General features: G+C 52.9%; 1 protein-coding gene across 7 annotated transcripts; it reads right to left on the bottom strand.

Moving 5' to 3' along the window:
- Positions 1-1,309: 1,309 nt before the first annotated feature.
- On the bottom strand, positions 1,310-12,227 carry KCNA2 (potassium voltage-gated channel subfamily A member 2). 7 transcript variants are annotated; one of them, XM_077190677.1, is made up of 4 exons: positions 12,102-12,208; positions 10,962-11,206; positions 9,791-10,178; positions 1,310-9,146 (listed from the first exon to the last, which is right to left on the bottom strand). In XM_077190677.1, the coding sequence occupies exon 4, from the start codon at positions 8,927-8,929 to the stop codon at positions 7,430-7,432; it is 1,500 nt and encodes a 499-aa protein (XP_077046792.1). In that variant the 5' UTR covers positions 8,930-9,146; positions 9,791-10,178; positions 10,962-11,206; positions 12,102-12,208; the 3' UTR covers positions 1,310-7,429. The 7 variants fall into 7 exon arrangements, with proteins under 7 accessions (XP_077046792.1, XP_077046793.1, XP_077046794.1 ...); XM_077190678.1 differs by having other exon boundaries at positions 1,310-9,143; XM_077190679.1 differs by having other exon boundaries at positions 1,310-9,011.
- Between the last annotated feature and the right edge of the window lie 1,109 nt (positions 12,228-13,336).

Raw genomic sequence — 13,336 nt, 5'->3', positions numbered from 1 at the left:
TCCACTCAGCTCTGCAGCAAATGGTGTGGCACTTCCCTCAGGGTGCATTGCACATAAGCACTTCTGTTACTTTTTGTGCAGTCCAATGGTTTTCCACACGTAAATGTTCATAATTGGCTGCTCCTGGACGCCTCTTCTGCCCCCAACAAGAGCTTTCCATGGGTTCAGCCACCCATTTCTGCATTTTCACTGTCCCAATATTGAATTAAGATTTGCAATTTGCTGCATCCAGCCAAGAAAACTGTGTTACAGACAGGGAAACTGAGGCACGGAATGGGACATGACATCCCCTTGGTGACACAGTGACACTGGAACCCAAGGTCTGACTCTGAGCCCTCACCAGGGGCTCCTCCATGAGCAGCAGGGGGTGGTTGAGGAGGAGGTTTGGCACTAAGCCCTGGGTACCAGGTGGTGCCACATCCCAGAGCCAAGCAGGGCCACCCCATCACGGCAGAAGGAGAATCTCTCTGTTCTCCTTGTGTTTCACCCCCATCCTCTGTGCACAGAGTGGGTTCTGCCCAGAGAAGGGAAGCCCAGAGCAGCCACATTGCCTGTGAAACGCACCAAGAAAACCCCAAACCACAAGAACCAAGTTCCCCAAGCACCTTCCCTGCCCTTTGCTGCCCCAAGGTGCCCAAAATATCAAGAGAAAAAATCGTTGCAGTTGTTCCCTGGGGATGGGCAAACCAACCACTCCTCTGCAAGGACAGCTGAAGCCATCCCAGGGATCCCATCCCCATTTCCTCCCAGAGATCCCGTCCCCATTTCCTCCCAGAGATCCTACCAGGACACATCTCCATGGACACAGCCCCACAGATGATGTGCTACCAGCACCATCCCTGTCTATTTGCTTCTCCCTCTTCCAAGAGGGATCATTTGCTTTCCAAACCATCCACTGGGTGCCCACAAGTTCTCCAAGAGCAGGCTGACCCCCCACACCACCCAACCCCTGTTACCTGCGTGGATGTGGCTGATATCCAGGCTGCAGGGGTGGGGAGCCATGGGGAACGTGACCTTGACCAGGTTCCAGCCCCTTCCCCTCTGCTGGAGTCGCTGCTGGAACTTTTTTGGAGCAAATCCCATAGGAATGCTGCACACATCAGCAAGGCCCATCAGCTCCTCCTCCCAGGGGTTTTTGGGACTCTGCTCCTGCAGCCTGGCTGATGGTGGAGCACACACTGATTTCCCCTGGTACAGGCTGTTTCTTTCTCTTCTCACAGAGGGTTTAGTTGTAGAGAAAAACATATCAAAAACATAATTACTTGTCCTTTTCCTCTCCCACCCTCCACAGAACTGATATCAAAATAACTCCTCAATAATATACATATTTATTTTCTCTTAATTAGTGCCGATATTTACAAAAATTGTGATACTCTGTGAAGAATAAATTATATACACTGATGATAAACCAGACAGCAAATGCTCATTTGGATATGTATGTACACAGCTCTGTATACCTATATACAACAGGCAGCCTTATTGACTCGGGGGCCCCCTGCCCCTTCCCACGCCCCCCCAGCTGTCAATAAAGCAGGAATTTCTATAAACACTGTGCAAGTCAGATCCAGCTGGTGTCTAAAGTTGTGTCTAGCAAATGCATGGTTAAATGACTTGAAATTCCCACGAGTCCTCCTTTAACAGTTTATAGGCCTCTCTCCATTCCTGGTCCCATTTCTCCCGTAACCATGGAAACAAAAGGTTCAGCTCCAGCATCCTTAGGATGAGTCCTTCTTGGATTTCCTCTTCCTATTGATTTGCTCAAATTAGGCACCACATGCAGGGTTGATCCAATACCCATTTTGTCCCCTTGTGCTTCGGGGATGACATTGGAGGACAAGAGCACAGTCTCAAACAGTGAGGGAGCAAGTGCAAATGGATAATTACATCTTATAGGCAGCAGAAAAAAAACTTAAAAAAATAATAATAATCAAAAAACCAAACCCCAGAATACCAACCCCAAGCTCAGGACAGCCAGGCAGGGCTGGGGAGAGGACGTGGTGTGTCCATGTGTGTGAACCTGGCGTGGTTACACAATGTCCAGCAGCTCCTACAAGCCAAACCACCCCCTCTCTGGAGGAAAAACATGAATTAGGGATTTATCTCTCATCATGCATAACTGGGCTGGGGGATCTTGTCCCCGGGTGTAAATCAGTGCTGTGCTCCCAGGGCTGCTTCACCCCTGGGCTGGGCCCTCTCCCCACCCTGATGGGAGCAGGATGGAGCACCCATTTCTGGGCAGGGGGGTGAATTTTGGGCAGCCAAATGCAGAAACATCCCAGGGACACCGAGGCCAGGGGTGCTGACAGGGCTGGGGAAGGGCAGAGCAGTGGCTGGTGCTTGGGTTAACCCTTGTTCCCCTAGGGGATCCTGGCAGGGGCAGCAGTTGGTCCCCAACAGGAGGCACCAAGGGATGTCACATGGAGAAGGTCAAACGCTGCCAGGGAGCTGAGGGAAGAGCCACAGCCTTCACCTGGGTGCAAACCAGAATGGTTTGGGGCTGCCTCCTTTCCTCAGCCCGCTTCACCCCTGCAGCGGACTGACCAGCTGCCATGAGTGACCACCATGGATAAATCCCATGGAGAAACACCCCCAGGGATGTAGACCTTGGGATAAGGTCTCATGGGAAAGATCTTGAGAAAAGGATCCCAGGCCAGGCTGGATGGGGCTTGGAGCAGCCTGGTCTAGTGGAAAGTGTCCCTGTCCATGGCAGGGGGTGAAACAAGGTGAGCTTTGAGGTCCCTCCAACCCAAACCATTCCAGGATGCTGTGATAGCACCACCCTGGCTCCAGAAAGGAGCCACCACACTGGAACCAAAAGTCACCATAGTTTAAGAGACTTAAAACCCAACCATTACAAACAATAACCCCAAAGGCCACTCAGTGCAGCACAGCACCTGCATCTCACCCAAATCCCTTCCACCCTGCTTGGCTTTCCCTGCACAGCCACAGAAATGGTTGTGACTGGCACCAGCCAGGACTTGGGGCTGGGAACAGAGACCCTGCCAAGCTGCTGTTTGCAGAGGGGTGTGAGGAGCTGAATGCCACCAGACCCTCAGAATGCTTCCACTCCCAAGGCAAGATCCAGATCTCCTTCCCTTGGATCCATCCCCAAGTATATTGCAAGCTCTGGAAAAGCTACGAGGCTTTGGCAGCAGTTTCAAGGGCTGACCCAGGAATTATCTAATAACAAAGCAAGGTCCTTCCTGAAATACCTCCTCCTCCTCTGTCTTTTTCTCTCCTTCTGTGTATTTATGCACAAATATGCCCATATTTATACACCCACGTGCCACACTCTCATAACGCCAATCCAGAGATCCTTTGCTTCTTATAGCTCAGCATTCAGATCTGTAGGACTTTGACACAGTCACTGCAGGGATTAATTTTCCCAATAAAACATCGTGCTCCAGAGAGATAATTTTTTCCTAATCACTTGGTAGCATCCAGCTGGTACATGAGCCTCACCCCATTGCCCCCAGCAGATATTCTGGAAGATTTGAAAGGGCTGATGGGCTGCCTGCAGGCTTGGGCACGAGGTTGGGTGTTAGAAGACAACTCGCTCTGCAATCACAGCTTTCCATCTCTCCAAAACCGTGGCACAGGGGCTAAAACTAAAATAGAGGCGCTGCCTCCTCCGGGTGCCAAGGCAGGAGCACCTCCACAGACCAGGGAGCTCCAATCTTCCATTCCAGGCCTGGAGAGAGGGAAATGGCTCCTCAGGAGGAGGAAAGGAACCAGACTACCTCTGTTTAGGGGCCTGATGGACTCTAACACAGCTATGGGACCATCCCCTTTCCCGATCCCTGATTTAGCATCCTCAGTCTGAGCCACTTTGCAGCTCATTTTTGCACCTTTCAGAGTCAGGAGGAGATGGGGATGCTCAGCATCTCCACAGAAACAGGCCCAGACTCTCTCAAACCACATTCCTTAAGAAAAAATAATTTAAAAAAGAAGAAAAAAAAATATCACAGTCTCCTCCTGAAAAACTGGTTCAAGATCACATCAGTGAGTCAGAAGCAAAGCTAGAAATAGCACTAGAGCTCCGACCTGCAGGCACAAATCCCATTAAAAGCTGTAGGGGAACCATTTCTCTGTGAGAGGCAGAAGTCTGGACCCCTCTGCTCTGTGCAGCCACGGATCCCTCCCAGCCATGGCCCTCACCCACCCTGAGCCAAGCACCTGAGCACTGAGCCTGGGCATTTTCCCTGTGCCCCACACAAGGGCAGCCCGGAGCTCTCCCACCAGGGCTCGTTTTCCCCAGGAACATCTGCCAGGGTCAGGGCAGGAGGTGCCAGATCTGTGCCAAGGGAGGGACTGGCTGTGCTGGCCATGGGAACAGTCATCACCTCATGTCAGTGACAATGGGAGTGTGGCCTCTTGCTCCTCATGCCCATTTGCCCCTGCTGTGTGGCTGGGGAGCCTCCCAGTGCAGCCAGGCCCCCCCAGCTTGGAGATTGGGTTTGGATGTTTGGATCCTGCTCGCGGATCTGCTCTGCCCATCCAGTTTGGATGTGTGGATCCTGCTCACGGATCTGCTCTGCCCATCCAGTTTGGATGTTTGGATCCTGCTCGCGGATCTGCTCTGCCCTCCTGCCTGGCCCACAGGAGCACCGTGCCCCAAACGCCACCTGCCCAAAGGAAAACCTCACCTTCCTCCTCACCAAACCACCACAACACACACCCAAAGCTTTGGCCAGCACTGCTCCAAACCACCCCAAGCCCATGGCGGGTGTTCAACAACCGGACACTTCTCAAAGTACCACAGAGCACCAGCATCCTCCAAAGAACTGCAGCAAAACCACCAGCAAAACACCTCAACCCTGACCAGGAACGGGACCTCCTGGTGCTAAGGGCACCCAGAGGATCCCAGCCCGTCAGGCAGCTCCCCTGTGTGAGCCCATGTCCCCACAGAGCCACCAGGAGCTGGATCCATGGAAGTTGGCTGACTTGCCTGGGAATGGTGCCCGAGCTGGTGACTCTCACCAGCCCTGTCCCATCCAACAGGGTGAGCTTCAGAACTCAGGATTTATTGCTTTTGGTTGTGTTGGCTTTTTTGTGTGCATGAAGGGGCTTCAGGGTCTCCCATTCCCAGCAAAGTGGAGTGCAGGACTCCCAATATAATGAGATCCAATTAAAGACAGGCTGGGGACCTGAGCATCCCTGAACCCCAGCTGAACAGGGATCAGAACAGGGATGCTGCTGGTTCCCTGCCCCACACAGGAGCAGGGGCTGCCATGCACAAACCATGGGCACTTGGAATTAATTATAGCCAGGCTGCAATCAATCAATCAATCAATCAATCAAATAAAACTGAGGAGTGATTCCACCTGGCCAGTGGAGCCCCATCAGCACAAGATGGATCCTGCTCTGGAGTGGCATTTGGAGCCATTGCTGTAGATACTTTAGCACCAGCTGGATTATTGGCAGGAGCAGGGGTTTCCTCTCTGAGGAGGGAAGGGTCTGGCTGAGCCCTCCCCAGGCTCCTTGTGCTCACCCTTCATGCAATGTTTCAGGGCTGATCACGCCCCAGTTCAGCCCAAATTCACCCTGACTGAACCCTGTTCCACAGCCAAGGAGGCTTTGCTCATCCGTGACCTTGGCAGAGATTTTCCTCCATCTCCCCTGACCTGGAAAAGGAGCAGGGCACCTCTCCCTGAGGATTGTCAGCAATGGGGAAAACACAAGCAAACCCACACAGGGATGGGGAAAGCAGGTGAGATTCCCCATGGACCAACAGCTCTCACCCATCCCCAAATAACACCAGGGATGAAGAAGAGAGAGAACCTCGAGCTCTCTGCACCCTGACCCACTGCTCTTCAACAACCTGAAAGAAGGCAAAGCAAAGGCTCAGAGGTGCCAGCTCAGATCCAGGCCACCTCAGCACCTGCCCACTCCATCATAAAGGAATAAACCCCAGCCCTGTGGGGGTTGAAAAGCACCTTTCAATCCCAAAACACACCTTGCCCTGGTGACCCCGTGGGCTCCAGGAGCAGGCCACCCTGCTCCAGCCCATGTCCCACCATCCCAGCAGCCCTGAGCTGGGACATCCCTGATACCCCAGGAGCTCTGTTTGCTGAGGATTCGGCCCTGTAGTCGCTCTCTAAATATCTATACACACACACACACACTCAGGAATTCTACGGGAACGGCTGAAAACTGCTGAACAAACAAGTCAGGAGAGCTGGAACCTGCTATTCCACCTGCTCCTCGTGCCCTCTCCGATCCGCCGTGGTTTCTGCTCCTGACACCACGATTAATGACTAATTACCCGCCCCATAATGAGCGCAGGTGTTTAACTTTCAGCTCACCTTCCCTGGCTTGCATTTGTCAGCTCTTGTGTCTGGATGCTCGGACACTCAGGCTCTGCCTTGTTATCTCTCAGGCTTTGCACTATTATCTATCCAACTGTTGTCAGCACACGCCTTCCCCATCCGGTTTTTAACTATAATGGAGATTTTTTAATTCCCATGAATCTCCTTCGAGCCACCGGAGAATCTATAAACACTATAAACATGAATACTGTATAGTCTACTAAGAAAATATATATTTGTGTGTGTATTAAATATTCAGATTCATGCAACAAATATCCATGCAGCTGTACTGTATTACTGGTTAAATTTCACTGCAGTATAAATATATTATAGGCCACAGCATAGTTGCTCCAGTTTTATATATAGATATAAAAAAAGATGCTTTTTCCAACTCATTTTCAATGTGTCAGTGGAGGTGTCTTTGGTGATCCTGGAAATATTGATGATGGAAGTGTCATCTAAATAAATAAATAAATTCCAAGCTCTTGATTTATTTACTCATCCCTCCCGATGCCTCGCATAGAAAATTTAAGACTTAATAAATAATGTGCCGTCACACTAATTATCCCTCCCCTGGGCCTCACACTGGCACACTGCAGTGGCTGAAACTATTGCAGCATGCAGCATTTTCAGTTATGAAACACGAGCCGGGCGCCGCGCTCGCGCTCGGCTCTCCCGGGGCAGGAGCTGAGCCCTCCAGCAGCCCGGCCCCACACCCAGAGCCACCCTCCAGGAGCTCCTGCCTGACCTTCCCCAGCTGCTCCCTGTGCCTGGGAGCTGGGGCTGTCACCCAGGACTGGCACAAGGGTTCAGCCCTGGACCTGCCCCTTCCATCCCCATCCCGCTGCTGGAAGCGCCCGTCCCCTCCGAATCTTTGGAAACCCACGAGCCTGGGATGGGAGAAGTGCAACAAAATGGTTTTGGATTTGTTGGTTGTTTTTTTGCACGGACGCTTATTCGGTGCGGAAATCAAAGGTTAAAAGTCACTTACACAGCTATTGCTTCCCATGCAGAACCAAATATACACCGTAGAAAATACTGTATTAACTACAATGCAGAGCAGCACTCAATATCTGCAATTGTTCCACTTCAGCTTTAAATACGGGACTAGATTTTAGCGACTAGACATCGGTTAGCATTTTGGTGATATTCACATAGTTTGTGTTAGCTAGGGTGCAATTGGCTGTCTTCAAGTTCTCCTCCCTAAAATCCTCATTGCTATTGTTTACACCTTCCTGGATCTCCATATAATCAGACTTACTAATAGTAGAGGCACTTCTGCTTTTCTTTAGGTCAGGGGAAGAGGGGATCTTTGGGCAGCTGGTTACTTGCAAATATTGAGCCTGCTCCTCTCCCTCGGTCTCCCGGTGGTAGAAGTAATTGAAGTTAGACACTATGACGGGCACTGGTAAGGCAATCGTTAATACACCAGCGATGGCACACAAGGAACCCACTATTTTCCCCCCGATGGTGGTGGGGACCATGTCTCCGTAGCCAACAGTCGTCATGGAAACCACAGCCCACCAGAAGGCATCGGGGATGCTCGGGAACTGGGACTCGCTCTCGTCGGCCTCGGCAAAGTAGACGGCGCTGGAGAAGAGGATGACGCCGATGAAGAGGAAAAATATCAAGAGGCCCAGCTCCCTCATGCTGGCCTTGAGAGTCTGCCCCAGGATCTGCAGCCCCTTGGAGTGCCGGGAGAGCTTGAAGATCCTGAAGACCCGCACCAAGCGGATGACTCTGAGGATGGCCAAGGACATGGCTTGCTGGCCCTGCTGGCCATCCTCTGGCTTCTCGGCCAGCTCTGTCCCTAAGGTGATGAAGTAGGGGATGATGGCTACGATGTCTATAATGTTCATGATGTTGGTAAAAAAACCAGCCTTGCTGGGGCAGGCGAAAAACCTCACCAAGAACTCGAAGGAGAACCAGATGATGCAAAGTGTCTCCACGATGAAGAAGGGGTCTGTGAAAGAAGTGGACTGCTGGTACCCCATGCTGCTGTTGGAGTAGGGGGGATGGCTCAGCCCGCTGCCGTGCATGTCTTCGTTCTCATCCCGAAAAATGGGCAAGGTTTCCAGGCAAAAGCTGACGATGGAGATTAAAATCACCATGACAGAGACAATAGCTATAATCCTGGCAGGGCCTGAGCTCTCGGGGTACTCAAAGAGCAACCACACTTGTCTCTGAAACTCATTCTCAGGCAGCGGCCTCTCCTCTTCCTTGATGTAGCCTTCGTCCTCCCGGAACATCTCCATGGCCTCTTCCCCCAGCTCGTAGAAGCGGATCTCTTCGGAGAAGATGTCCAAGGGCACGTTAACCGGCCGCCGCAACCTCCCCCCGGACTGGTAATAGTACAAAATGGCATCGAAGCTGGGTCTGTTCCGGTCAAAGAAGTACTCGTTCCGGAGAGGGTCGAAATATCTCATCCTCTTTTTAGGATCCCCTAGCAAGGTCTCTGGGAACTGGGCAAGTGTCTTGAGCTGCGTCTCGAAGCGCAGCCCCGAGATGTTAATGACCACCCTCTCACAGCACTCATGGTCGGTCTCGGGGTTGTACGTGTCCTGCGGGTGACCGGGAAGAGCTGCAGCTTCATCTGCAGGATCTCCAGTAGCAACTGTCATTATTGGGCTTTAAAAGAAATCCTTATGCTAAACTCTTCCCAGCGCCCGGCGGTGGGATCGGGTTCAGGGCAGGGCTACTATCCTGCAGAAGGACAGGTACGTAGGTTTGGAAGAGTCTCATGAAAAGGCGAAGGGATGAGATAAAAATAGAGGAAAAAAAACAAAAAAAAAAAAAAAAAAAGAAGAAGAAGAAGAAGAAGAAAGAAAATCGCCCCTGCTGAGAAAGAGAGAGATGGAATAAAGTTGGTGGGAGGAGAGCAGATCCCTTCTCTAGCACGTCTATCCCCTTCCTGGAGGGGTTAATTTGCCTTCCTTGGGACAGAGTTCAACAACTCCCATCTAAACCCATTAGGTGGAACAGAGAAAACACCTGAGGAACTGTCACCTGTTCAAAACCAGCGTGGAAAAACTGGCATTGGTAAACCAGGGCTTATTTTTTGGCTAAAAATAAAAATTCCAGTTAAAAAAAATAAAGAGGGGGAAGGGAAGAGAAAGGAAGGAAGAAAAATAACCCCATCCAGCCCTGAAGTGGCGAGAGGACCCCGCGGGGTGCCGGACTCAGCTCATTTCCAGGCATGCAGCTAAGGGTTAATTAACATTTAACCGTGCGATCTCAGGCAATCTACCCTCCAGGAAAGCTCCAGCTCCGCTTTTAAGTTTTAACACCTTCCCAATCCTCTTTCCCTGGTGACATGCTGCCCTCCCTGCCTGCAGCCGAGCTCTGCGGCTGCCGGAACGTGGAGCCCGCGGTTCCAGCAGCTGCCCCGCGGACCACCGCAGTCCCCCTCCTGGAGCGCTGGTGTCCCGGCTCCTGTCATCCTCTGCAAACCACCATGGCACACAGAAAACAAATCACATTACCTGGAGAAGCCAAATCTTAGTGTCTCTTAGTAACACCGATTATCTGACCCTGGGGAAATCCTAGAGAGAAATACAGGCTTCCAAGATCCCCATAATTTCCTCTCTCTTCAAAGTTAAAAATAATGGTGAGTCATCGTAGAAAAAGGAGAAGGGGCATAAGAGGGATTAGATTCCCAGATGGTGGAAGTCAGGTCTTGTAATGGTTTGGACTGGAGAGAGAGAGAAAGAGAGACAGAGAGACAGAGAGACAGAGTCTTCCCGGGAGCTGTTGCAGATCTGCACTTCAGGGCAGATGAGCGTCTGTCTGATGCCTTCGGTAAGACGGTGAAAAGCTGCTAAGCTCAGCAAAACCCGATGTCCCCAGTGTCCTCGGGAGGTGTGGCATCGCCTGGAAAAAACACCGAGAAGGTAGCAAGCTGTGGGGCTTCGCCTGGAGCATCCGCAAAGCCGCGGCTCCTCCGGGCACCCCGCTTTTCCCCGGCCGGGAGCTGCCCGCCCAACCCGCACTGCAACACGAGAGAGAGAGAGGGAGAGGGAGAGACGAGGCGGAAAAAACCAGAGCCCCGTGTCCCTGCGCCGTGCTCAGCCCAGCGGGGCCGCTGCCCGCCGAGCCCGTGCCAGGCGGGGAGCGGGGGGGGCACCGACGCAGCCCCCCCGGCAGCCGGGGCTCTGCAAAGCCGCCCGAGGTCCCCGGCACAGCCGGGAGTCGGTGTCACCCACCGGGCACAGCACCCACGGTGGCTGCGCGGCGTCGCCCGGTGCCTCAGGAGGCTCCGGTTTCATGCAGAGCAGCGAAGCCCCCGCCGGTGCCCGGGGGTCCCCCCGGCAAGGCCAGCAGCGCCCCGCGGATGGCTCCGAGCACCCACGAGCGGCGGGACCCACGCGAGCTGCATCCACCCTCCCCATCCTGCCGAGAGCCAGCCTCGCTCCCCCCCCGGCCGACCCACCCCCGTGGGAATTCCACTGCGCTGGGTGAAATTTCTGCTGGGGATGTTGAGGCTCATGTCCCCGGTGGGCGCCGGGTCCTCAGCATCGCCGCTCTGGATCATCCTGCATTGCCTCGCACCGCGGAGATGCTCAGCCCATAGGAGAGGGCCAACCAGCCTCTCATTTTTTTTGCCTTTTTTTTTTCTCCCCCCCCCCGCCCAAATGAAATAAAAACCCCTCTAACCTCCCTTCTTCAGCTCCAACTCGACTTGTCTACTTTGAGCCAGGATTACAGAACCGGGCAGGGGAGGCAGGTGGAAAATAACCCCGCGGTCCCAATCTCCTCGGCAAAGATTTCAGCCATCTCCAGGCCATTTATGCCTGTTGGTTCCTCTCTTCATCCCCCGAGGTGCAGATATTGCCGCAGATCCCTCTTTTCTTGGAAATTTCCCTTTTCCGTGCAACCCTCCTCTCCCTTCTCCTTATGCACTAGAAAAAATAGTACAACCCTGACGAGGCTTGCAGCATTCAACCGCTTCTCTTAACCCTTTTCTGCCAGGCCCGGAGGAGAGGAGGTCGCGTTTGTCCCAGTTTTTATCCTTTTCCTGCATTTTCTCCCCACCATTCGCTCCCCAGCGACTCACCAAGGAGTTCAGCTGGATTTGACCTTCCCTGGCTCCTCTGAGCATCACGCCAGAACACCACAAACATCTTCCTGCTGCTGCAGGAAAGATCTGGCAGCCACAAACCTCCATCTCACCAAAGATCAACCAACCTTCAACGGTTTATTTTTTTACTATTTTTTTTTAATAAACATGCCGTTTTCCTCCTGCCCATAAACTCTCTCCTCCTCTTTCTCCCTTCCCCAAACACCCCGGATTTGTTTAACAGCACAGAAATTTACTTTTTTTTTTATTGAACATGTTGATTTTTTATTTGGCACGGGCTCTGGGCTTCTTCCTCCGACTCCAAATCCAAGCGCTGATGCTCGGGGCTTGGCAGGGAGGGTTTTACGGCATCGTCTCAGCTGACATCACCCATCCCAACACTCAGTTTCTCCTACTTTCTCCCCATCGCTGCTTGTCCTGGCAAACAACCTCCACCCCTTCTCAAGCATCTTTAGGGTTAATTCATGCAAATTTGGGGGCTGAAGGGGGGGATGGAGGAGGTGCAGATTTGCCCGAGGCCCCTCAGTTTGTTCTCCGCCCGCACTGAGCACTGCGGGCGGGAGTCACAGGATTTGGGGTCGTGTTTGCGACTCAAGCTCGACTCCCTCGCTTTGCACCGCTCCTGGCCCGGCTGTGTTCAAGCAGGGGAGCAGCGGGGAAAGGGGGAAGGATGCAGGGATGGGGTGGGGGGGGGAGAGAAAAAGGCACCAACTTACGCTGGGCTCTGCAGTCAGGCATGCGGAGAATGCACAAGCAGCTGCTCTGCTCCCGCCGCTGCCGGCACCTCTCACCTACAGCCCCCCAAACTCCTACCCCGGAGTCAACCTCTGAAGGCAGCTCAGCTTCTCCATGAATATTCATAAGATTAATATGAGCGTCTTCCCCCCCCCCCCCCCACCTCCACCTCCCCCCTCAGCCCTCCTCCCAAGCAGGAGACCTAGATTTCAACCACTGGGAAATAATCACATCCCTGGATATCCCTGGATACACGGGGCTGCTTTGCCATGCGGCTCCGATCCATCCCGTGCTCTTGGGAACAGCCTGGATCTGCTCAGGGACACCTGGGGGCTGGAGAAACACCCTGCAGCTCTGGGGAAGGAGATGGGGCAGGGTTGGACTTGCAGGAGCTGGGGTGAGGAGGTGAAAAGCAATAATTTTAGATCACTTGGCATTTACTGGGGTCCCTTGATGAGGAGACTCCTCCCATCCCAAAGGAAGGAGATGGCTGAGCTCCTACCAACATACGAGACCTATGGGTCAACCCCTGCCTTCAGGAGTGAGGTTTGGACCACTCTCCATCCCCCCATGGCCCCACAAGGAGCACCAAGGAAGCAACAAGTCCCAGCAGGCTCCTGGTGCCCAAGGCAATATTTCCTCCAGGTGCTGGAGGAAGCAATGGGAAATATTTCATTTCCATATAGAGCGGTCAGGTTTGCACGGAGTTACCAGAGCCAGCACTGATCTCTCCAGGGACATCCTGAGGTGGGATGGAGGGCCTGGAACACCCTGAACACCTGAGAAAATCAGTGCTCAGTGTGGTGCCCAGACATCCAGGGGGATGTGGGGAGATGGGGGGATGGAGAGTGGTCCAAACCTCATTCCTGAAGGCAGGGGTTGACCCATAGGTCTCGTATGTTGGTAGGAGCTTGGCCATCTCCTTCCTTTGGGATGGGAGGAGTCTCCTCATTAAGGGACCTCAGCTCCCTGAGGTGCCTGGAGCAGGGGGTGGCACAGACAGGCAGTGGGTGCAGCACTGGGGGATGTCAGCTTGCTGCTCCTCCCAACACCCCTCTTCACCTTGGAACAAAAACTGTATTTTCCCAAGCTCCAGCCAGATAATTAATATTGAAAATTAATGTCTAACCCTACAGGAAAACTGGGAATCCTTCACAACCAGCCCTGGCACTATGGGTTTCCTTGGGCAGGAGGATACCCTGGGTTTTTAACGTCA

Source organism: Agelaius phoeniceus, chromosome 25 (genome assembly GCF_051311805.1).
Source record: "Agelaius phoeniceus isolate bAgePho1 chromosome 25, bAgePho1.hap1, whole genome shotgun sequence".
Taxonomy (NCBI): Eukaryota; Metazoa; Chordata; class Aves; order Passeriformes; family Icteridae; genus Agelaius; species Agelaius phoeniceus.
This window is presented reverse-complemented; position numbering and strand designations above follow the sequence as displayed.